We start from the raw sequence: 25,554 nt of genomic DNA, 5'->3' as shown, positions 1-25,554 counted from the left end.
TTGTTGAACGTTGTCGTCTATCCTCTCTTATTGGTCCAAGACCTTATCTGGTCTCGGGATCGAACACATTTTATCAAAACATCTTGCCATAGCAGATCATATTCTTTCTCAGACCTTGTATGCAAGAGCCAAAACAAATAAGGACCAGACATGAACACACACACACATATTGCTTGCTATCTCTCTGAGGCGCATGCTGTGGCTGTAAATATGTGTATGAATACATCACAAATTTCTTTAAGAGGCCACTAGTGTGTCCTAAGAGAGAACCACATTCATCAAATATATATATATATATATATATATATATATATATATATATTCCAGATCATAGTCAATATAGAGATGCTCAGATAGGTACAACAAAGAAAAACAACATGACACAGTCCCAACTCAGAATGACATTGAAATCAAAACACCATCCATCCACTTAAAAGTTGTTAATTTTGAAATTACAAAGAAAAAAAATTCATCTTCGACAATTACACGAAACCAAAGAGAAAACCGAATGATAATTTTATTCTATATACACTAAAGATTACACATCTCACACTAGCACACATCATTTAGGAAGTTCCCGAGACTGATTTTCACACTTGTAAAAGAGGAAAAACTAAAAAAAACACAAAAAAGAGAGACAGAGAGGTGAAGACAATCACATCCCGAATTCAAACGCAATAACTTACCACCTGCTGTGGATATTGTGACACCATACCTTCACATTACTATCTCGGGCTTCAAAATGTTGGATTTGATCTCCTTGTGGGGTAGAACAACACCTCCATTGCTGTATATTTCATCACAGAGATGAACATCTTCTCCGAGAATGGTCATGTTCTCTACGCGAGCCCACTGCCCCACAGTGGAGTGCCAACCTATGATGCTACCAGAAACGCATGCATGTTTCTTGATGCGGACTCCGCGCATTACTGTGCAACGGGAGAGTCTAACTCCTGACTCTACCACACATCCTGGGCCTATTGCAACATCAGGACCAATCAAACATCCTTCCCCAATTTTGGCACTCTCATCCACGAGAACATTTCCTAGAATATGGAGTCCGGTAGCCAATTTAGACGAAGACTTCTTTCTCAAGGAGTCCAGGTAGAGTCTCAGGCCGGAGATGTAATCCCTTGGTTGTCCAATGTCCATCCAAAACCCTGGTAGAACCATACCATAAAGCTTTTTCTCTGCTGCAATTTTTGGAAATACTTCCTTCTCAATTGAAGTGGGCCTCAATTCAATTCGATCAAGAACAGATGGATTCAGCAGGTAAATCCCAGCATTGATCTTGTTACCCACAAATAATTTTGGCTTTTCTACGAATTTCTCAACTTCCCCCGTTGATTCTTCCATAACAACCACACCGTATTTTGATGGTTCATCCACCTATATTAAATCAACAAAAAGGATTCAATCACCATGCTTGACACGAAAATTCAAAATGTCTCCAAAGAAGACAGATCCGGGAATAATCTGATAACATGAAATATTAGGATTCAGATCTACCTTGGTTACCATTATGGAAGCCTCGCCTCCATGGGATTTATGGAAGTCAATCATTTCTTTAAGGGGGTACTCACTGATAACATCACTGTTAAGAACAAAAAATGGCTGACCAGAATCATCTATCAATTTGTCCCTGGCCAGAGCCAAAGGGCCTGCAGTACCGAGTGGTTCAGTCTCTTGTGAACACGTGATCTTGATCCCAACCTTTGTCTCAAATTCCTTTAAAAAGTTCAGCATCACCTGCAGAAATGCTTTTATCCACAAGTGATTCACAAATATACAACTACATCAAACATCTCTGAACAGCAAATAAACTTTGCCGAACACAAAAGGCACCAACTTTTTACCTCCGGTTGGTAATTGATAGCCAGAACCACTTCAGTCACTCCAATAGCCTTGAGAGCCTCAATCTGATATAAATCATAAACACATATTATCAATACATGGTTCACACACACACACAAACAGGATGGAAGCATAAACTGTACTAGAATCAGAGCAGGGATTACTATATTAATAGTCATAATATAAGAATCAGAACAGCGCTTCCTGTAGTAATAGTCATAATGTATTGTAATAATTTCTCCTTAGATGTTGTTCATCTTTTCCAAAAGAACTTGAAATACAACTAATAATAAGATACATCATAAATGGAAATGTTCACAATACTATACAAAATATTTTGATATGCAAAATCAAAAAAAACTACCCCTCATACTGATTTTAAAATTTGAATTCTAAAATTCACTTACTAGATTAACAAACAAAAAAAAACATGTCCATTTAAGACGTTTAAATTTTGCAGAAACCACTTGTTTCATGATCATAGACCTTAAGAAATAATGAAGAAACGCCAACTTTTGAAAAGAAAACAGAATTATAATATTAAAACACCTAAAAGAGAAGCAGACAAACAATAAGTGTGCTTCAAGTTTATCAATATAGAAATTGAACTAAGAAAATGGAAATGGTGACAAAATTATACCTGATGCAGGATCATGGGTTTGTTAGCAAAATCAACAAGTGGCTTTGGGACACTCAGTGTCAATGGCCTCAACCGAGTTCCAAACCCTCCAACGAGAATAAGTGCCTTCATAGTGAGATGCCCTTGCTTATCCTGTTGATTAAACAATCAGAATCTAAGCAATTTTATCACAAACAAACAGAAATGCAACTAAATACGGTTAGCTAATATATTTCCACCACCTTCATATTTTTTCATGCCAAAAGGTAGAAGGATGCACTCCAATGGGACTCCACGTTGAAATTTATAGATTGAAAAAATAATAAACAAGTTGAAAAAGAAAGGACTGGTGTTAGATTGAGAAAGACTTAAATCCACCAGATGCAAGGAAGAGGGAGGAACGACAGTCTATACAGGAGTGAGCAGAAAGAAAGGACCAAGAAAATTAATGCCACTTGAAGGAAACGGCCAAAAGATATGAACAGGTGTCATACGATTAATCATAATGCTGAACACAGTCAATGAAATCCGTCCAAATGGTTTAGCTGGTATAAGGAAACAAATTCCAACAATTCATTTAATTTTAATATGGTTTATTCTATATAAAACACCAGAATCTAGTGGCAAGTTAACTATTACTTCAAATCGCAGATGGTTTAATCTAATTTCAATGTAAAGATACTTCTCCTTTCTTGCATAAAGCCAAAAGATTTGCAATGAATATCAAAATTATCAGTAAAACTGCTGAAGCATCTTTACCCCCAAAAGAGCAAAACTTATCAAAGCCTCGTTACTATTATGTGGATTCGGCTAAGCAAATCTTGCTTCTGAGATCCACACATTTCCAAGATAAGCACTAGCTACCATCATTTTTCCTTTCAAATTTTTGTTTCCCCCTTTTTCTTCTTCCTAAGAAGCCACCGAAATCACTTGACAGACAAAATTTGAATTGGTATCGGGCCGTTCAGAAAGCACAAACAGTTCAAGGGGGTCTACTATCTGATTCTCCCAGACACATAACTAAAAGATTAAGTAGCAGTAAACATGAAAATCATAATTGTTTGAAAGCAGCAACTTCCTAGCTAAAACTTCTGGTCCGTAGTTTCCAATGAAAGCACGTCTCCGAAAGCAGCAAGACACAGTCACCATGAAACTTAACAAAACCATATAACTACAGCCTACAAAGGGTGTGTGAAATTTGTTTTGCCACACATCATATTACCTGAATACAATTCAAAGCAATAGTCACCGATTTCAACTACTGGAAAATGGGTAATGTTAAAGATCAAATGAGTGATTTAATTGGATCATAAGAATGGAATTTCATAAATTTTCTCTCTCTTAAATCGATTCCCTCTCTTAAGTTGCCTCATAAACACATCACTAGCAACAACTAGGAAAAAGCTTAATAACTGCAAAATCTAACAACATATGCAATACACAATCAAACGATTACACTGAAATTGAGGATAAAAGGTCAAAATTCTTAGAAGAATCCAAACATGCATTGAAATTGTCCCATGTTGTATATATCAGATGTTCAGAATAAGACAACTTAGTGATTACAGTCAAAATTACTATCATATCCTAATTACGTTGTCAAAGTTCTCTGAAGATCTACAAGAAAAGAAAGCATTGGAAAAACATCGAAGGATATATATACACAAACATCAATCGTTTGACTGTAACTAATAAACTTCAATATATATATATATATATATATACACACACAAACATCAATCAAATAAAAATAATAATAAAAAAAAAAAATAACTAATATATCTCTTTGACTAAAATCATACCAAGATCAATAACAAGAGAATTTACCTTTATCAACCCTTAACAGTTTCTTCAGAGACCGTGGAGACGTAGCAAGGACGTCGGTGGAACAATATATACACCCATAAAAACAGATTAACGCGTAGTTTGGCTGATTCCAAAAATTAATTAGACTTCCCTTTACAGATTCGAAGAAATCGATTCACGTCCAAACAGGGTAAAGCTTTTTCGTCATCTAATCTAATTTGACCTTCAACAGGATTCAACCTACATATTTCAAATGATGACAAACTTTTTATTATTATTATTATTTTTAAATATTTTTATTTAAATCATAATTTATTGTCATTTTCTGATTTTTTTTTTTTCCTTCAAAATTTATAATAGGTCCGTTTGGTTAGTCTAGAGTAACTAGAACAAAAAAGAAACAGAAAATATTTTTAAAAATTAGAAATTTAGTTAGCGTGAAAAACTAAACTAATAATTATACTTTTGGACTTCAAACAACTACAAACTAATAATTCACAATGGCAATAACTAGTTCATTTTTTCTCTAGGTGTTCCATATAACTACGGAGTATATACTAACAATTTTCTCATTATTTTTCAACTGGGTTTCAAACAACTGTAAACCAAACAATTTTGCCGACTAACAACAATTTCAGCGTTTTTTCTACTGGGTCCAAAGGAAGGCAGACGAAAAACAACTGCATCATTTTTTTTTACCGAGTTTCAAATGTCTGTACGTTGAGATTTTTGAGGTTTGTGTTGGTAGGTTTGAGATTTTTTATAATTTTTATATAGCGGTTAGAGGGGGGAGTTAGGAATTAAATCTAAAGGGGTGGTGTAAAAAAAAAAAAAAATTTCCATAAACATGATAGCAAATATAAATAGAAAAAAATTAGTTGCAAAATAATATATAGCATAAGAAAGATAAATAATTGACAAAAAAAAAAAAATAATAATAATAATAATAATAATAATGAGAGAACTTTGAAAGGAAAAAAAATTAAAAAATTGGTTTCAAAAAGAAAATTTAACTTTTTTTTAAAGAAATAAAAAATAATCTTAAAAAATAAAATTTTAGGAAGGCATTATATGATTTTTTTTATATATATACATAAAAATAAATAAATTTAGTATATATATAATAGACAGGGCCGGGGCATATGCTCGAGCATTAATTAGCTTCTTAACAATGTTTGTATGATGTTTTTTATTTTGTACTTAAAAAATTAGGGAAGAAGAAGAAGAACTCCGCTGTCTTTTACTGTCCCAATTAATAAGGACTTCATTTCCTTATATTGTTTTTTATAAGATATGAAAATTAAATAAATACTGGTTTATAGGTCCAAATTAACTTGAAAATTTTATTATTTTATATAAATATTACTATTGATTATTTCTTTACTTAGTGATAGCACTATACTTAAATTCATTTACTTACAAAATCACTGAAGTATAAAATTTCTCTTAACTTGTATAAATTTATATTCATGTACTCCATGACGGGTCAAAAAACCCTAAAAATAAGAAATTAACAATAGGCTATACAATTGGGTATAGAATTATAATAAAAGTAATTTAAATAATGTAACAATCATTACCTTAGCCAGATATAATATTGTCTGTTTTTTGTTCTTCCGAACAAGAGACTTCTCAGAGTCACTCATCCTCATACTATTTCAGGTTAAACACGTTCAGTGTTTTCATAGTTCTGGTAAATTCGCATTATATTATAGAAGGGTGTTAAATTTACATATAACACTTGCCCCATCCATACCTAGGCGATGTAAGATTGTGCACATGTAGCTCGCTCAGTGTAGTAGTCTACTGGCACCACCTGCACATGTTCACACACATTCGCCCACAAGATAATCACAATCACCTCCCTTTGGAGCCTAACATCCTCAATGACCATACTTCTGACTGGGTCAGGCTCTCATACTATTTGTAACAACCCTCACTACAGTCGGACATAATATTATTCGCTTTTGGCTCCCTTGGACCAGAGATTTCCCAGGGGTCACCCATCTAATATTACTCTAAGTTAAATTTTGGTAGGTTCACGGCTATCACGGCTTTAAAACGTAGCATTTGTCTTATCTACGCTTAGACGATATAAAATTGTACATCTATAGCTCGCCCAATGTAATAGCCTATTGGTTCTATTTGCACACACTCACACACGCCCACAAGATCGCCACAGATGAGTAGAAATAATTTATAACAACTTTCATGTTTTCCAAATTATAAAATGACATTTTCTTATAATTTTTTTTGAAAAAAAAAATTAATGGTAAACATTCTAGGAATTTAATTTTCTTTTTATTGGACTTTACTTTTCTTTTAATTTTTGGTTTATTTTCTTTTCTTGTTAGTTCTTTTCTTCTTTCTAGCCACTACCAAGCCTACACAGCTTACCTAAGCAAACTATATAATAAATTTTTTTTAATATATATATATATATTTACTATTGGATCTGAACTCGGATGCAATGGGCCCGAATGTCCATCCATCCGTGGAGCATGAAAGGGTTGTTGGGCTTAAAGAAAGAGTTAGGCCTTGTGTTTTGGATTACGGAGGTGGGTTAAGAACCAACCGCTTAGTTTGAGTTTGGACAGAAGTAAGCCCACGTCTTATTAACCAAAGCGGGTATTGATAAAAAACGAAAAAAAAAAAAAAACAAAGCGGGTTTTGTTAAACCCTTCTTCTTCAACTGAATATATATAAAACCTAGGTGTTACAGGTGCGCGGCGAAATTCTGAACATACAGGGAAGAAGCAGCACACACTCATTATACACACACACACCGTGACATATACACATGTAGATATTTATCTTCAAACCTTCTGAAGTCCACACTTGCCAATGGCGACATCGTCGGACGCTCATGCCGTCAAGTCTCTCAACCAAAGTTTCGGCCGCAGGCGCTTTGTTGTAAGCTCTCTCACTAAAACCCTAGGCCTTTGTTTGGTTTCATAGAAAATTTAGGAAAATAAGTGGATGGAAAATGGGCGTGAGGGTCAAATCCCCGTCCTCGCGTATTGTTTCCTCTCTATCAGTACTCGGGTCATCCCTAGGAGTACTCAATAGAGGAACTGGGTGAAAAACATGTGGTGCTGGATTGGCTGGCTAGCCAATTTATGTGTCACCGCCCTGTCCGTACCAGACAACTTTTCATTTATGGGGAGACGAATTCCCAAAAGACGGTATTCTTTGATCTTCTTGGGAAATCCCAAGGTTCTAGAAAGTGTGGAGCAGAGAGGAGACCCAAGAGACCACAAGAATCTAGGCATTTGGGGCAACTAGTAAGGGCTCTCTAGAAAGCACCCGGCAACCCATGTATAACCGCTGAGGCGGTACCGCTCCTTGCCAGGATGTTTTTCTTCAATTCTTACTAAACAATAATTCCCCCCGCCCCCCCCCCCCCCCCCCCCCCCCCCCCACTTTATTTTATTTTATTTTATTTTAAATTATCAGTTGGTCTTGAAGTGTTTGGTATTGGGTTATATGTGCAGTTCAAGACATTATCGCAGAAGATTGAAGAAATTGAAATTGATGTCTTTCGAAGTCTTGATCCTCTAAAAGCTGACCCCTCTAAAGGCTCCTCGTTTTTTCGCGACTGCCTTGTTCAATGGAGGGTATGCCATATTATGCATCTATTTGATTTTTTATTTTTATTTTTATTTTATTTTTTATTTTTATATCCTATGCCTCAGATACACACACACACGCATATTGATTTCATAGTAGGTTGTTGTAATTGGTCATAATAGGATGAAACTTGTGCAGCAATAGATGTTAATTTAATCTTGTGCAGCAATAGATGTTAAATACGAAACTTCAATTAGGTGGACTTTAATTTAAAATTAGTTATTAATTAGATTTTAATATATTTTTTAAACTTAAAAGATTAAATATTATTTAACTAGGAATGAATCAGGATTCAAGAAACTTTAATCTTGGTTAGAAAGCTTAGATTTTGAGTTTAAGTTGAAAACCAATGAAAAGTTGATTTTTAATAAGGATTTCGTTTAGTGAAAACTGATATCTGTGTTTTCAGAAAATCATTAAAAACAAAATATGTGGAAGTTTGTGATGAAATTTATATATTCAGAAACTAGACTCGATAAACTTTCAGATAATATATGGCTAATTTCAAGTCCGTTTGACCCCTCACTCAAAAGTATCTTTAGTTATGTTATGTGCATTCAGGTTCAGTTGCAGTAGAATCGATCAAAATTATTTCAGAATGGCTCGATTGAAAGATTGATTTATCGAACCGATGTTGGAGTCGGCAAAGTACACATCTCTCTGAATTGGTTTATGAACTTTCCAAAACATTCCTAATCAAGGTGTCCTAGGGTTCTCAAAACATAAGAGATACATAAGAGACAGAACTTCACAATAATAAGAGATTGAGAGCTTTATTTTTCAGTCACAAGTGAGGTTTTTCTTAGAATACTCTATTATATTGTGTGATTGAGTTCTAAAGCAAGGAGGTTCATTAAATGTTTGAAGATTGATTAACCACGACATCCACATATAAAACAAAAGCCTGGATTACTAGTTATGGAGATCAATGTGGTTGTGAAAAAGCGAATCATGTGAAGGTAATTAGGGGTTCCTTAGGATTTGGGAAATTGTAACCAAGATGTATAATAAATTCCGGAAAAAAAGAACGAGTTGTATAATCTCTTTCTCATAGTGGTTTTAATTTGCCTGTGCTAGGTCTCGTGATTTTTTCCATTAGGGTTTTCCATGTAAAAGTCGGTATTTTTGTGTAGATGTTTTGTGCTCTATACTTCTGCATGATGCTTATTTTTGCATGCTTATTGATAATAATTAAACTTCAGTAAATTGTGATAGTTGAAATTTGAAATATAGGTTAAAGTTCGTTGATTGTTAAGTAAGACCTATTCACTTCCTAGTCTAATTGGGCATTGTGTACTTACATATAAGTGCCTTGGTTAACGCCTTAACGGTCCTATATATTTCATTGCTAGGGTTTCAGTAACTCTATTTTATTTGGTAAAGTGAAAGTTCAATGAATTTAATTATTGTTATTGTTACATTTTCTTGTTTATCTGTTAACTTCATTCACAACCCTCCTGTCTCCCTCTCTCTCTCTCTCTCCACCCCCACCCTGTGATGTTAGGTTCTGGTTATGTGTGGCTACCCTAGCAATTTAGGGGCTTCTAGGCTATCTATAGCACAATGGATTGAGTCAATTATTGTTGGAAGTCTGAACAAACCCTCTTGCAAAAGATTTTTGATATTTATTCTCGATGGAACCTTTTCATTTCTTTTTCTGTATTTACTCCAGGAATTGAATACGGCAGAGGATTTTATTTCGTTTTATGAGGAAATAATGCCTTCTGTACAAACATTACCGCAAGTGATATTGCACAAGGAATTGATTATCTCAAAGCTTCTTTCTAGATTGCAGCTGAAAGGAAGATTGTCGCTTGAGCCCATACTCAGGTATTTCAGCATATTCTGCATTGTTTTATGGGGTGCTGGAATTGATGATGCCATATGAAAAAAGCATGTATGAGAATATGTTAGTTTCATATTTGTAATATTGTTTACCATATTTTTTTTCAATGACTGCAACTGAATACTGAAAATATTACCCATCCTTTTTCTGAATTTATGCTGCCACAATGACCAATGAATGCCATCAGTTAACAACAACAGAAGAAATTGATAGCCTGTAGCCGTAGGTACAACTTTCTTCAGCATGGAAAAAAAAGGTATAATAGTGAAAAAAATTCAAATGAAGTGGCAACAGTAAAAAAATCTAATTATATTTAGGAATGGAAGCACTATACGTGAAGGTTACATCCAGTAGGTGCTTGGATAAGAAGAGATGAATTACAAATGCATAAAAATACACATACATGATACATACATATCTACATATATAGACACACTTAAATACATGTGTGCATAGGCTTTCTCTTCGTGGTATTGTTGTCTTGATTGTAAGAAATTTACTGCTGATGTCTCATTGTAGTGGCCTTGTACATGCTGTATAGCCATGCGACACTATAGCACTGTGTTGATATCTGAATTTGATCAACAAGTTTTGATAGTGTAGTAAGCTCATTTATCAAGTTGCTCCATCTGCTAATGGAGTTTTTCTCATCTTTAATAGAGAATGTCTTGTTACATGTCAAGAGGACAGTTTTTTACAAGTAATTTGAGTCTTACATTAAAATATATGCTTCTTATTTTGACCTATTCCTTTTCATTATACCTTTTTTTAATGGTAAAATATTTTGTATCGACAGGTTGATTCCAGCATTATCTAGAGATCTCCTGGAGGATTTCATCCCGTGAGTTCCTTCTTCATTATATTGATCATACTTAAGGCTGTTAGGCTTTAAGTTTTATTCCGTCGTCATCTCTAGTTTTCTACATAGTTGCTTTTTTTGTTTGTTTTGTTTTGTTTTGTTTTGTTTTTTGCTGTCGTCGTCGTCGTTGTTGCGGGTGGGGGGAGTTCTTATAATTTTTTGCCTTCTTTAAAGATGTTTGGCTATCTCATGCGCTGCAAGTCTGTGTCTAGTTTCATGTTCATATGGGATTACAAATATGTACTAAGTTTTACATGGATGGGCCTATCATTAGAATGTAGATTGTAGAGATTGAGAATTAAATTCACAAATGCTGAGACCTACAATCATGGATGCCTCTCAGCAAATTGTTCGTTCATGGTCGTTGGTCTAGGCATCTGGATTTTGAACCATCTCTTGGCCCCAGAAATGATTTCAACTTACATTTTTCCAATCCTAACTTTCTTAATAGTCTTCAAGATGGTTTGGAGGCATGGGAGTTAGACTTTATGATTTTTAAAAATTATGACGTTGTGTCTGTCCCTGGCTAGTCTAGGAGGCTCCCGAGGGGCTGAACCGTCGAGTGGCTGTGTTGGATGCCTAGATTGTTGAGTTGGAACTCCTTTCCCAATAAGTTATAAAATAAGTTATTTAAATATAAATGCTCTTGGGTCGCGTTCCCCTTTTGAACGCTTTCTAATACATTTTTACTTATCAAAAAAAAAAAAAAAGTTATTTAAATATAAATATTCTTTGTAATTATTATTAGTATTTATTACTTATTATTTATTATTTTTGTAGAAATGTTGAATGTAGTTTTCTGTTTGGTTAACTCTTTTTGTATACTTGAATGTTGCCAGCTTTCTGCAGGAGATTGCCAATTCTTTCGTATGTCTTCTCAAAAGTGGTGCTGATAGGGAACCAGAAATAATCGAGCAGGTCTAAGTAATAATGATTGCCTGAAGTTGTCCAGTTGTCAACATTCTAGGAATTTTGTTGTTTTCATTTTCTTGTTTGACATAATTGATGTGATTTCTGAAACTGTTACCTTTTTTATACAGGTTTTTACATCATGGTCCTATATTATGATGTATTTGCAGAAATATCTTGTACGAGACATCGTTTTTGTTCTCAAGTGAGTAAATTTCATTTATATTATTGTTATTTTATCTTTAGACAACATGCAGAAAGTATGTGAAATTGTTTGTGCAATATCCAAGAATCTTATAGGTATTTATTAAAGAGGTGGAGAATTGATGGAGAACTGTTGAAAGATATAAAAATTGAAGAAAGAAATTAAACACGAGGAACACAAGGAAAGACACACAAAACCCAAAGGGCTACATCACCCTTATTATATTCTCTCTTAAGATTGTTTACAATGAGCACCTCTATTTATAGGTGAAAGAACAAAGCGATAAATGTGGAAAATACATTAATGAAGGATTCATAAAATTAATCCCACAAATCACTCCAATCATATTTTATCATATACTAAAATCACTTCCACAATATTCTCAGAGCAATATTCTGTGGAGTAATTTAAGGTTCCTATAATAATATTCTCCAACAGCCTCCCTCAAGTTGGTACACGGAGATTTTAACTCAAGTGTCCAACTTGAAACGAAGTACGAAGTTGTTGAGAGTCCGAAAGGAGTTGCAAAGATCCGAGACGAGTTGATCCGAAGATCCGAGACGAGTTGATCCGTAGATCTGAGACGAGTAGAGTATAGAGTATGGTATGATAAACCTGCTCGGATACCATGTTGAAAGATATAAAAATTGAAGAGAGAAATTAAACATGAGGAATACAAGGAAAGACACACAAAGCCCAAAGGGCTACATCACCGTTATTATATTCTCTCTTAAGATTGTTTACAATGAACGCCTCTATTTATAGGTGAAAGAACAAAGCGATAAATACGGAAAATACATCAATGAAGGATTTCTAAAATCAATCCCATAAATCACTCCAATCATATTTTATCATATACTAAAATCACTCCCACAATATTCTCAGAGCAATATTCTGTGGAGTAATTTAAGGTTCCTATAATAATATTCTCCAACAAGAACAATGTGCGAAATCCAAGGACTTCAGTAACCTTGAATGTGTTCTGAAAATGATGAGGAACAACAATAGACTTAAGGATGGTAATTTTATTTTTCTTTTATTTTTATTTTTTTATTTTATTTTTTATTTTATCAATAAGAGGGAATTTACAAGAAGTGCATTATTCCCTAAAATCATGAAATGGTCTAACAAATTGCTCTTGAAGAGGCTGAGGCTTCTTCTGTAAAGAACTCTTTATCAAGATACTGTGAGCTTCTACCCCACAATTGTCTTATGTCATGTAGGTAATTCCCGCTGTCAATAATTGGCATCTCAGATCCTTATAAATGTAAAATTGACTCTATGTTGTGTCGGATACCTATTTGTATATATCCACCTCTGTTTTCACCGCTTTCAATTTCAATATTTGTACCAAGAGTTATCAACCATAGCCTCACTCCATGATCCATTGCCCGTCAGCATTTCGTTCGGATAGAGGTTACCAACTGCAGAAAGTACTGGATGACAATTAGATGATGCCTTGCCATTACATAACCATTGTCAAAGTTGTACTTTCTTTCCTACTCTAACCTGCAGGTTGTTGATTTGCACACAAGCTCAAATATATAGTTATGCATATAATGTAAATTATGTAACAAATTCACAAATGGACATACTTGTGCAGGTTTATTTACCTCACTCAATCACAAAAACCACAGAATATGGATATAACATGAGGTGCACCTCGTGTTAATTTTGGCTTATAATAAACTGCAAAATCTGTTGCATCCCTTTGCTTGCTATTGTTCCACCTTTAGGAATCTAATGGGAACATATTTTGATTTCCTTTATCCTAATTATAATAATTTAATTATGTTGTTGTTCTGCATCATAATATGGACCTTGGTTCATGGAAAATGTTTCTTAAAGGTATTTTGAAGCTTGATGACCTGAAATGTCAGTTGGATTTTATGGTCCCTGTTATATTAGTAGGACTTAGGTTGACAAATTTTGGTGTCTAACGATTTTAAGTCTGAATTTTTTATTTTATTTTATTTAGATAGCCCCGGTTCCACTTTTGTATAAGGGACGCATTCCCCTTTTGAATGCCTATTTATGTTATTATTACTTATCAAAAAAAAAAAAGGTAGCCTTTTGAATTTAAGTTAGAGTTAGTTGGCTACCTCTTGTCCAAGGGTAAATTTGGAATTCAAACCTATATTCAAGGGAAAAAGGTAAATTATCACTCTTACATGCACTCACCAATCAGGATTCATGCATCCATCAATTAGACTTTCATGTTTTCCATGTTTGCTCCAGAAAATTCCCTTTTTGATATGTATTAAAGTGTTTCTGGAAACTTCTTAAAATTAATATCCTATTTGAAGAAGGACATGACACTTTGATCGATTGAAGGATCAGTTGAAGACAACTAACCTAGTGTCAATTGATCGATTGTGCTACGTGATCTCTAAGTTTCCTTTTCAAGTTAAATCAATTAAAATTCTAGTGTTTTTATGATTCTAAACTCTATAGAAAGACCTCTGTTGTTCATAATTGCTACACATTTTATATACAATTGTCTCTTAGCATTTAGAATCATTTGAGAGTGCATTATTGAAATTCTCTGAAAGTTAAAAGCTTGTAAAGTATGGAAAGGATTCTTCTACCACTTTTCTGCACTATTTGCTTTGATTTGTATTATATATATATATATATATATATATATATTTTTTTTATTTTTTATTTTACCGTCTCAATTATGGTATGACATTTCATTTATTTTGTGCTTAAATCTGTTAGTATTCATTCATTTAGTATAAAAAATTATTACTAAGCATTTTAATAAGGACGACGATGACAGAATTTATAAATAGGTCACTAATTGTGTTAAATGATCTTCAAAAATTCAATAAAATTCACTATAAATCCGATTTTATTGAAATTATGTTGTAAAAAGTAGCATACTTGTGCATTTCGGGTGTTATGTCCGCATTGGCAACTGCGACCTTGAACTATGCTTTGTTTGCATGTGCATGAATGTCTATCAATTTAACTTTGGTGTTTTAGATTGCTAATATGTCAATTTTTGCGCTTTCTTGAAGAGTTACAGCAAGGCTAAGATACTACCCCAAAGAATATGTCCAAGAATTTATGGCAGAGGCAGTGTCATTCTTGTTAAGGAATGCACCAGTAAAGCAGCTTATAAAAGGTATTTTTATTTTTTATAAATAGCTTAGAAAAGGTATTTTAACCTTTTGTGTTTTCATTTTTGTACCTTATTGAAATTTTTTTATTCATTTTTCTTTCATCTATTAAGCATTATTTGACTAATTATGTTATATATATATATTCCCATTAAATGTGGTGACTTTCTGCTACGTATATATTGGATCTCAAGTCTTGTGCTGGTTTTTCTGTCTGCCTTTACTAGCTTTATATTTTTTTAGCATGAATTTGTCAAGTAGAATTATGAACTTCGCCATAGGATTTGTGTCATCCTGTTCGAGGACGGCCGAAGTGTTGTAATTTCTCAAGAAGTCCATGGTGAGAACTTTGTTTTGTTTACTGTGTAATAGTTACTATTTTTTTTGTGGCCTGGAAGTGGATGGTAGGGGAGAAAAAAAAGGAGCGACGGTAAGACAAGCATATTGTAGATCTCGACATGCTTGTAATTATAGTCAAACTGAAACATTTGCTTTTGAATTGGGTTTGTCAATTTGAAATGCGGAGGTTTTGATTTCGGATTTGGGACCTATTGGTCTTGAAAATTTGGAGTGAAAATAAATTACAGTTACCCTCTTTCCACCCATGGCAACTGCTTTGAATGAAGAGCATCAACCATTTTTCTTGTTCCTGTACTGAGAAAAACTCTCCTAGGTTACTCATCTGGTACTTTAATCATCATAATCATCATCATTTTTGCCTTATTCCCATATGGATGAGGTAGGCTACATGAATTCTCCTTTTTAATTCTTTCCTATTGTATACCACATCCTCTCTTAGATTTAATTTTTTAAAATCGTTTTCAATTACTTCCTTTAAACACCCTTTATATTGTGACCACATCTCATCCTGACAGATATGCTTTGATGGCTACAAAATGACCTTAGTAAATCACAGTTTCTAATTTTCTGAGTTGAGGTGTCGAGACTCATTTTTGAAGTTAAAGGTCTTCAAATAATGCGGGTCGGATAAAGTTGGGACATTTCTGCTCAGGAATTTGGTTATTAAAACTGACATGTTTCCATTGTAAAAGAATGTTATGTTTGTAATTGTATGAGGTGTTCAATCAGTAGGATAGGAAACTATTGGGGGTTTATGGTATCTTTGTAAACTTGTTGATACTTGAAGCATTTATGCCAAATTTAACGAGGCTCTCTCAAGTAATTCAGTGTTTAAGCCGACTGTTCACGATGTTTATATCTGTGCAATTTGAAATATGTTAACTCAGCGAGTCAGGACTAGTGTTTTAATTACATGAATATAAAACATCTCCGATATATTTTTTTTTTTTCGCTTTTGATTTGTCTGAAAATCAAGAACGAAATACTGTTGCTATAAAACTTAGTAGTAAATTCCACCTTAATGGGCAATTTTGACACCTTTGATTGATATCACTCTCTCTCTCTCTCTCTCTCTCTCTCTCTCTCTCTCTCTCTCTCTCCATGTTCAAAAGTTATTCAAATGAGAGAGGGGGCCCACTTTAACTGTGTAAAAGGAATTACCTGGATCCAAGAAACAAGGCAATCTCATTCTTAATCAGTAAACTTGCTTGTTATTAGGCCTCCCTAACAATTTATTTATTTATTTTTTGACAAGTAAAATTTCATTATAAGTACTCAAGAGGGGAGCGCATCCCAAGAAACTACACAAGGGCAAAGTGTAAAGACGCCCACTATACAAGCAACGTTGCCTCCCTAACAATATTGACACATTCCTATATGTGTTGCATCATATTTCATGATTGCGGTGCATGGGAATTTCATTTAGTTCTTTGCCACCCCTCCCAAAACACACACACAATTTATTTGAGAGAGTCAAATAGGAACAAGAAATAGAAACAATTATTTATTTTATAAGAGTGCTGAAATTCAAAATTAAAGAGACTTCCCTTAAGGCTGAAATGCAAAGCGAATCAAGCCAACACCTCCAGAAACCTCCTCCTTATCATGTTACCTATATAATGACCCTATATGTAATTCTCCTTGAGCTAGACGTCGTCTACCTTTGGTTTACTGATTTAGGAACCATGCAATGTTAATGTCCTTTTCATTGTTCAAGATATCCATCTACCCAAGCAGATGAGTCTTACACCAAAGGCGAAGGATGTGGGCTTCTTGCAGTTGACCATCCACCAAAAGAAAGGAGTTTCTACTAAGCATGAGGCCTGTCATTTTTTGTGGCACGGAAGCAGAATTCTTCTTGGGCATTATAATCTTGATCTGAACTGTCAATCCCTAGTTCAAATTCATCTTGATAGCTATTGGAGGAGGGGGCTTCCAAAAGGCTGGAATCGGTGATGAGTTGAGAAGGCTGAAGTGGTCACTCAATAGCCGATGATGTTGCTACGACATATGCTGACAAACTCAAGGGATGATTAAAACATGGGAGAGCTTAGAAGTTGAACATCTATTTGGCTTGTTGAATGAATATTAAAATAGCTGTTGTCAGAAAACCCTCCTATTCCATTCTTTCCCGATTGAAATGTTGGCATCAAGGCTTCCAAATTTCCGTAGCACTTCTCCTTGTATCTCAAAGCCTAAGGACATGCAAAAAAAGTGAACAGATTCAAAAAGGATTCCACCTAGTGCTAGATTTGCTAGATGGAAGAGACCAAAATGTCTCATGAAGGAGTAATGCAATTGTCTCAGTGGCAGACCTGTGATGATGCTAACTCTGATGAAATGTAGTCAACTGTTTGACATTCGCTAGATCAAGTTGCTTGCATCAATGTCCTTAATATATCAAAAGCAGTTTCAGCATGTTCAACTGATTTCATGTTGTCTTACTTTTTTGCAATGCAAGTGAGTGCATGTGTACTATATTGGTACGGAGTTCGCATTTATATAGCATGTCCTTGTTTTTTTCTATTCCGTCCCTTTTCTATTGTGCTCATTGGTATCGGTATGCATTAATCATGCAGAATCAAATCCTTGGGTAAGTACATATGTAGAAGCATGCACCAGGATATGAGCAAAAACATATGTCTAGAAGTGTCAGTTTTTTTGCCTCTGGGCCATCTAATTGGATATACAATTAAAAGTGTTGTATACACGAGCCATGAAAAATAGATGTATGTGTACCATATTGGTACTAAGTTCGCATTTATTTAGCACGTCCATGTTTTTCTTCTATTCTCTCTCTCTCTCTCTCGTGTTCATCTTTATTGGTTGATATTAATCATACTGAATTCCATCTTATGTAAGTATATATGTTGAAGCATGCAAAAGTTTAATATTGGTGGTAAATTCATCGAGTTTAATTCCTGTTACATGACTTTCAAAAGTTAACAATCACTGAAATTCAACAGGTATTAGAAAAGTCATGTTTGAAGTTGTGAAGAAACCAATTGAGATGAGAAAGTCTGGTGTCAGTGCTCTATTATGGTATGTTATGAGAGGAACTTCGTCACGGTTGCATTCAAGAGCAGAGCAAGTGCTTCGGTTATTGATGGACAAGTCAATATTTAGTATTGGCGATAAATTCGCCCAAGGCAAGCTCTTTCCTGAGTCAACAATGCTGTTTTACTTTTATTTTTAATTTTTTATATCCTGGCAAATAACTCCCACAATGCTCTTTGGGAGGCTTGAGCCCTCTACCTTTCACTTTGGAAGGAGAAAATACAACTGGGCCGCAAGACTTGGTATTTATATGTTCTTTTAAGATGTTACTCATTTGTATACGTTGCTGCTGTTCTATGCTTTGGTATCTTTTGTCGTTTTAGATTCATTTAGTCTTAAATCCAATCTAATTACTTTTCTGGAATAATCTCCACCAGTCAGTTTCCTTTATCTAAAAACCGTTTGTTTCATATTTTAAACTTTAATAAATAGCATATTTTTGTACATTAGGGAGCGGGGCCAGAATTAGCAACATCAAATAATGGCCACAACGCAGTATGTTAGTGAGGCAGAAAAGAAAGACTGCTGGATCTTAACAGTTTTAAAGACAAAATTAAACATTTGTTTGTTAGACTTATCATTCAAACTCCCAGGAAAATGGTTTGGACTCTTCCTCAGTATAGTTCACAAAATTTTGGTTGTTCTTTTTCATTTCCTGTTACTTGATAATTTCTTGAAGCACAAATTCCACTTCTTTTTTTCCCTGAATAAATTCCTATTTGTATGGTCCCAAATTATTTTCACAGCATAGTCCGTTTTATGTTAATCATGAAGTAATCGTTTCTAGACATCTCTGGTAGCTGACTAGCAGATGGCAGTAATAAATAAGAAAAAGAAGGTTGTGGGCTGAAAGTTGAAACTTAATAAAAATAACGGCGTTACATGATTTGAGCTTAAAGTTGACGTTCAATAGGGATCTGTTCTCTCCGCCCCGCCCCTTAATTGGTGCTCTGAAACAGCTTGGTTATATGGTCTATTGGAATCTGTAGGTTGACAACTTGATCTTTTTATTATGCCAAAAGTTTTTGGAAGTTCTGTACATACTTTGAACTGCTACTTGCTTTGGTTCTGAGTGTTTTCGTGTGTGTGTGTGTGTGTGCAGGTTCAGACACCGTTCTTGAAGTTGTGATTTCTGCCTTCAAAAGTTTGTGTGAGGAGTTAGAGCCTACAGAATTAAGTTTGATGTGGATTTGCTTATACGAGGAAATTACTCATCATGTAACTAATGGTTGCAATTTGCACCTCAGTCACCTGTTGTCCCTGCTTATTTCTACCGTACAAAATGATTATGTTCGGAAAATTTGTGGTAGGCTTTAAAGTAATTTTGAATTGTTGGTTCCTTATTCTGCTTTCTAATTGCTTTAGATTAATAACATTGAAATTGGTTTGCCTTTTGTACTGACATCTGAAGAGGTTTCTGTTTGTTGTACAGATTTACAGCCGATGCTTCAGCTTGTCGGTTTACTTGTCCGGACATTCATCATGCCTTCTAGAATGGTGGAGGCAGAGGACCAACCATCTGAAGTTGTTGACAAGGTTCTGCAGTTAATTGTTCACATTGCTGATAATAAGTCAGATCTCTCCAGTGTTTCATTTCAATGGGCTCCGGTGTTCGAGTTGAGGAATTCGAGGTATATCTTTCCATGTAATGGTTGGTGTGGTTCTATAAATATATTTTTTATTCCCCCCCCAACCCACGCGCACAATTATTATTTATTTGACATGTATGTGGCTTAAATTTCAGTTTGCTGACTTTTATTAAGCAACTGCTACTGAAGGACCCTTTCATACTCCATCCATTTAGAATTAATATTATAAGGTAACATTGATTATGTCATTATATTTTATGTGGAATGCTTGTGATTGATTCCCCCCTAACTTTTTGTTAGCTTTTCCATTTGGTTCCAGTGCACTGAGTGATCTCATTGAGAAGTCAGAGGAAGAAGTTATATATTTGATTCTTATTTTCTGCGAGGGATTGCAAATTAAATTGCAAAGCTCTGGCTTCTTAGATGGCACATCTAAAGAGGCAGTTTCAAGGATTTGCCGTTTCTTGCATGAGAGTATTAACTATTGGATTGGGTTGATCAATGATATTGTACATGGGGATCAATCATCTATTCAGCTTCAGGAGACAAAGTTGGCTATGCTTTGGGGAGTCATTAGCTGCTACCCTTATGTGGTAGACGTCCAGGAAAATCCATACTTATTATTGAACTTGGTAGATGCAATTGATCGGCTTCTGATGACTGAATCTGGTAAGGCATGTCATTTAGTTTCAGGCTGATGCAGTATGTACTTTCTGAGAATTCCAATGTCATGTTCTATTTTAATCAATAATATCCAACATGAATAACTTATATCTATATGACCATACAGTTCTTAGGATCCATCATTTAATTGTATCCCTGGGAAGTGAATTCTGTTTTAGATATTGGAACTTAATGCCTGAATCGATAATTTTCAGATATTTACACACATCACACACATATTTTTGAATCCTTGATTTACTTTGATAGGGTCGTATGCCTATAGCGTTGCTTGTTTATAGAAGTTTGTAATTTTGGTTCCTCATATTTAGTTGTACGAGCTTTTAGTGTAATTTTGGTTCCTTATATTTAGTTGTACAAGCTTCTAGAACGCTCCTCATGTATAGCAAGTGATTTATGTGAAGTTCTTTCAGACAATGTTGCAGGGATTCATAAGCACACCTGGCAAAGTCTAATTGGTGCTGCTTTGACTTCCTTCCATAAATTACATTTTGCTAACAAAACTGGACATGAGGAAGTTGGCAAATATTTGGATCTTGCAAAAAGATACAAGTCATCTTCACAAATATTGACTACTGTAGCTGATTTTTTGGATTCCTTGGACTGGTAAGTTTGTCTTTGGCTACGTGATTAGTTAATTTGAAACCTTTTTCTCATTTATTTTCAAATGTTTTCCTAAGGCTGACACTTCTCTCCTTATTCTAAAAATAATAATAATAATAATAATTATTATTATAATAAGTGCAAAAGAAGAAGAAATGTTAAGCCTTTGTTAACCTTTTACAATAATGCAAATGAAGGTCTCAAGCTGACACCAGACATAAGGCATTTCATCCAGAGCTTAAAGCGGAGAAGACTACGGAATCACTAAACATATTCGCCGAAAATTTGTGCCATTCAGACAAAGGGATCCGTCTTTCCACCCTAAGAGTATTGTGCCATTATGAGACTCTGAATTCTGAATATTTTGCAAAGGATCAGCCTGTTGAGAAGAAAATGGGAACTGAAGTTTTAGAAACTTGCCTTGCTGACAACCAGGGCAGTAATGTATGTACTTTTTCTCATTGCTCTTTCATTATGCCATTATGTTTTGTGTATTTCATTTAAGGTTGATTTTTCTTCCAAATATCAGGTTCTTCAGCTCTTCCTTTCGATTGAAGCAACTCCTTTATCAGTTACTACCAGCAGGAGAGTTATCCTATTGATCTCTAGAATACAGATGGACCTCTCTTCTGCAAGGATATCTGAAATATATTTACCGTCTGTACTAAATGGGATTATTGGAATCTTACATAATCGATTTAGCTATCTATGGAATCCAGCCTTAGAATGCCTTGCGGTCCTGGTTAGCAAGTATTTTGGACTTGTATGGGACAGATATGTTCAGTATCTTGAACAGTGCGAGTCCATCTTTCTGACAGTTCATAATCAGTCTGACAGGGGCAATACTGAATCATTTAACAGGCCCGGTGGTAAATTCCAAGTTCATTAATGCTCTATCCTCTAAAACTATGTATAACTGATAACTTAAATATCGTTATCTCAACTTTTTTGCAATTATCCTCATGCTTATCATTAAAATGTTTAACATTGCTATTTTTTCTGTTCTCCACTTTGTAATGAAATGCTTTTATTTTGTTTTGGAACAGAAATGAGAATGCAAATGATGAATTCTAAATTGCTATACTTCATTATTATTACTTGGATACGAACTCTGCAGAAATCTAACTTCTAGCTTGGTTTTCATCTTCAGATTTGGTTAAACGTTTCAATTCGTTTGTTACTCCTGCACCTGATAGCACTCCATGCATCACAGTTTTGTCCTTGTTGATTCAGTCTTTGCAAAAAGTTCCAACAATTGCAGAGTCCCACTCTAGGCAGATTATACCTTTGTTCTTGAAGTTTTTGGGCTACCATAGTGATGATATCTTGAGGTAATTTTATCTTGTGCCGTTAATAGGATTAATTCAATCTTTTCTGATTATGTGGAAGTTATGTTGGAGTTTCAGTCACACTCTGATTCAATTGTGGTTTAACTATTTATTTGGGAATTGCAGTGTGATATCGTACAACTCAGAGGCTTGTAAAGGAAAAGAATGGAAGAGTGTCCTTACAGAATGGTTAAACTTGTTGAAATTGATGCGAAATCCCAAGTCTTTCTATCAGAGTCAGTTTCTTAAAGAAGTTCTGCAATATAGGTTGGTAAAATCTGCACGTTACATTCTAACAGCTCATTGAATGCTTCTCCACTTCTATGTTTTTTTATGGTTTGGTTGGAAAATTGAAACTCAACATACTAGTTGATCCAAAGCTTATTAATTGAGTTTTTGTTTGGGTGCTTTGCCAGGCTTCTTGATGAAAATGACGCTGAAATACAGATGAAAGTTCTTGATTGCTTGTTGAATTGGAAAGACGATTTCTTACTTCCATATGATCTGCATCTTAAAAACCTAATCAGTTCAAAGAACATGAGGGAGGAACTCACAACATGGACTCTATCAAAAGAATCTAATCTTATTGAAGCAGGGCATAGAACTAGTCTTGTGCCTTTAATTGTCCGAATTCTGATACCAAAAGTAAGAAACTTGAAGACGCTTGCCTCTCGGAAGGTATAACTAATTTGATACAGAATTTTTTTTCTTTTAACTGATAGGGTTTCCTCAGTATTTTCTTTTCTTCATCGTTTACTAAAACGAAATGTGTTCTTCTTCTTGTCAGCATGCAAGTGTGCATCACCGAAAGGCAGTTATTGGGTTCTTGGCTCAACTTGATGTTGAGGAGCTACCTCTTTTCTTTACTTTGTTAGTAAAGCCCCTTCTCAATGTTCCACAAGGAGCTGATGGGATCACTAATTGGTTTTGGAGTTCACCTGAAAGTTGTAAGGGCGGATTTGAATCATTTAGCGTTTTGAAGTTTTTCACCATTGAAAACATAGCAGCCCTTTCTTTGAAGAAGAGATATGGTTTTCTGCATGTAGTTGAAGATATTCTTGGAGTTTTTGATGAACTGCGTATTACACCTTTCCTTGATCTGTTAATCGGATGTGTTGTACGAGTATTACAGAGTTGTACATCAAGTCTTGAATGTGCGAGGAGGAATACTGGGTCATCTTTGGGGGGAAATGAGAAAGACAGTGGAGAAGAAAATCAGATCCTGGTAACCTTTGATTATTTGAAAATATTCATATTATCAAAAGCTTTCGTTCTTAAATTTGATTGATTTATATTATCAAAAGCTTTCATTCTTGAAATTGACTGATATTGTTCTGAAAGAGAGAGGACAAAAGAGGATTAAGAAAGGACATTTGACTGCGATTATTGTCTCAACTTTAATATAGATGCCTATGAAGAAGTTTGTAACTTAGATGAACTTAATTGGATACCATACTTTGTCTTATTGCAACTGCTTAGAAAGGGGATTTTTGACAGTATTATGTGCAAAACTAGATCTGTACTCTCTCATTTACTTTAGATGTTTTAGCCACTAGCTTGTTAAATTTACTGGATTCTTGGTAGAATTTTGAAAAAAATTTCAACTACCAGGAAAACAAGTAAATTTAATGCAATGAAAATTACTGTAGTCTTCATCATTACTACAGAGTCGTTGATTAAAGTGGAACTTTCTAACAGAAGTCTTGGTTAATGTGCAGACTGGCATAGCTTTGAAGCAGTTTAAGGATTTGAGATCTTTATGCCTGAAGATCATTTCTTTGGTTCTCAACAAATATGATGATCATGACTTCAGTTGTGAATTTTGGGAGCTTTTCTTTACATCTGTGAAGCCTTTAGTTGATGGCTTCAAGCAAGAAGGTGCTAGTAGTGAGAGGCCAAGTTCACTGTTCTCTTGTTTTCTTGCTATGAGTAGAAGCTACAAACTTGTGTCATTATTGGATAGGGAAAGGAAACTCGTTCATGATATCTTCTCGATTCTTACTGTTACTACGGCATCTGGAGCTATTGTATCATGCGTTCTTAAGTTTATTGAGAACCTACTGGAACTTGACAGTGAGCTTGATACCGAAAACAATATCGTCAGAGGAATAGTACTTCTTAACCTTGACACACTTGTCTGCAGCTTGCATTGTCTCTTCAAGTGTGATAATGTGAAAAAGAGGTGACAAATACTGTCCTTTCCATACTAAATGTTGTAAATTGTTTTATACCAACTTGGATTATCTTTTCTGATTCTAAACTTCTTGTGTGCATGAAGGCATTAATAATAATCTGGCATTAAAAAGTTATTTATCATCTATATGATTCATAGGTTAGGAATTGATTAAGAAAATATCAGGAATGCTTTGTGAAACATGTAAGCTAAAAGGTTTAAACAAAAGACACATCATGTGTTGAGGAAATTAGAAGAGGAGTTTTTGTTCCAAGATCGTGCACAATTATTCCAGAAATTTGGAAAATGGTGGAACTACTTGTTGCATATGGGAATCTGTAGGTTTGGCTAAAATATGCGGGTTTTAGGATTTCATCATTTGACAAAAATATTAGGGTATATTTGGGGAAGTTAGATATATATATTTTTTATATGTTTTGATTGGATGCCTGTACAGTGTCATATGATGTATGGTTGGAATTGAAGGCCATTTGAAACATCAATAAAAAAATACCCCCCTCCAAAAAAAAAAAAAAAATGAACAACAATCAGAACTGGCATCAGCCTCCTTGTGCAAAATATAATTGAGAGTTAGACTGCTATACCCCATCCCAGCCCCCTGGAACCCAGGAACTGGACCCTTTGATCTCTAGTGCCGATATGGCTGATGGATAATAGAAATAGAGAAAATGAAAGGAGAAACATTAATGGTTCGTTCAGTAGGAAAAATAAAATTTGGATGGAAGGGAGAGAAGGGATGGATGAGAACTTTTTGTTCGGTTGGATGGGATAGAAGAGAATAAGCTCATAATTTATTATGTTCGTTAGGAGAGAAGGGCAGAGAAAGTTTTAATTTAGGATAGTAGTAATTTAAAACTTCTATAATAACTCCACTCGTCTTCCCTCCTTT

At 34.6% G+C, this 25,554-nt stretch overlaps 2 protein-coding genes across 3 annotated transcripts in view; one reads left to right on the top strand and one right to left on the bottom strand.

Moving 5' to 3' along the window:
* Positions 1–383: 383 nt before the first annotated feature.
* Positions 384–4,535, bottom strand: LOC132312088 (mannose-1-phosphate guanylyltransferase 1-like). 2 transcript variants are annotated; one of them, XM_059810333.1, is made up of 5 exons: positions 4,301–4,535; positions 2,495–2,626; positions 1,857–1,919; positions 1,510–1,749; positions 384–1,389 (listed from the first exon to the last, which is right to left on the bottom strand). In XM_059810333.1, the coding sequence occupies exons 2-5, from the start codon at positions 2,603–2,605 to the stop codon at positions 718–720; spliced, it is 1,086 nt and encodes a 361-aa protein (XP_059666316.1). In that variant the 5' UTR covers positions 2,606–2,626; positions 4,301–4,535; the 3' UTR covers positions 384–717. The 2 variants fall into 2 exon arrangements, with proteins under 2 accessions (XP_059666316.1, XP_059666317.1); XM_059810334.1 differs by lacking the exons at positions 2,495–2,626; positions 4,301–4,535 and having other exon boundaries at positions 1,510–1,760.
* A 2,356-nt stretch (positions 4,536–6,891) lies between these two features.
* Positions 6,892–25,554, top strand: part of LOC132312087 (uncharacterized) — a 34,265-nt gene continuing 15,602 nt past the window's right edge. The window contains exons 1-20 of the mRNA XM_059810332.1: positions 6,892–7,192; positions 7,774–7,896; positions 9,582–9,739; positions 10,552–10,596; positions 11,454–11,532; positions 11,655–11,728; positions 14,752–14,858; positions 18,180–18,362; positions 19,373–19,576; positions 19,703–19,901; positions 20,015–20,089; positions 20,179–20,528; positions 20,954–21,146; positions 21,341–21,587; positions 21,673–22,012; positions 22,294–22,474; positions 22,598–22,738; positions 22,888–23,149; positions 23,259–23,696; positions 24,190–24,653. Coding sequence (XP_059666315.1) covers positions 7,124–7,192; positions 7,774–7,896; positions 9,582–9,739; positions 10,552–10,596; positions 11,454–11,532; positions 11,655–11,728; positions 14,752–14,858; positions 18,180–18,362; positions 19,373–19,576; positions 19,703–19,901; positions 20,015–20,089; positions 20,179–20,528; positions 20,954–21,146; positions 21,341–21,587; positions 21,673–22,012; positions 22,294–22,474; positions 22,598–22,738; positions 22,888–23,149; positions 23,259–23,696; positions 24,190–24,653 — 3,932 coding nt within the window. The 5' untranslated portion in view covers positions 6,892–7,123. The remainder of the gene's footprint in view (positions 7,193–7,773; positions 7,897–9,581; positions 9,740–10,551; positions 10,597–11,453; positions 11,533–11,654; positions 11,729–14,751; positions 14,859–18,179; positions 18,363–19,372; positions 19,577–19,702; positions 19,902–20,014; positions 20,090–20,178; positions 20,529–20,953; positions 21,147–21,340; positions 21,588–21,672; positions 22,013–22,293; positions 22,475–22,597; positions 22,739–22,887; positions 23,150–23,258; positions 23,697–24,189; positions 24,654–25,554) is intronic.

The sequence above is a fragment of the Cornus florida genome, unplaced genomic scaffold, assembly GCF_030987335.1.
Source record: "Cornus florida cultivar Cherokee Brave unplaced genomic scaffold, ASM3098733v1 CherokeeBrave_3.0.0_Hap2_Chr06, whole genome shotgun sequence".
Taxonomy (NCBI): Eukaryota; Viridiplantae; Streptophyta; class Magnoliopsida; order Cornales; family Cornaceae; genus Cornus; species Cornus florida.
This window is presented reverse-complemented; position numbering and strand designations above follow the sequence as displayed.

Bases quoted from the DNA above. Each gene is read 5' to 3' on its own strand.
- LOC132312088 (XM_059810333.1), bottom strand. From the start codon at position 2,605: ATGAAGGCACTTATTCTCGTTGGAGGGTTTGGAACTCGGTTGAGGCCA. The intron at 1,920-2,494 runs GTATAATTTTGT...GATTTATATCAG, and splicing joins AACCCATGATCCTGCATCAG to ATTGAGGCTCTCAAGGCTAT. The intron at 1,390-1,509 runs GTAGATCTGAAT...GATTTAATATAG, and splicing joins CTTCCATAATGGTAACCAAG to GTGGATGAACCATCAAAATA.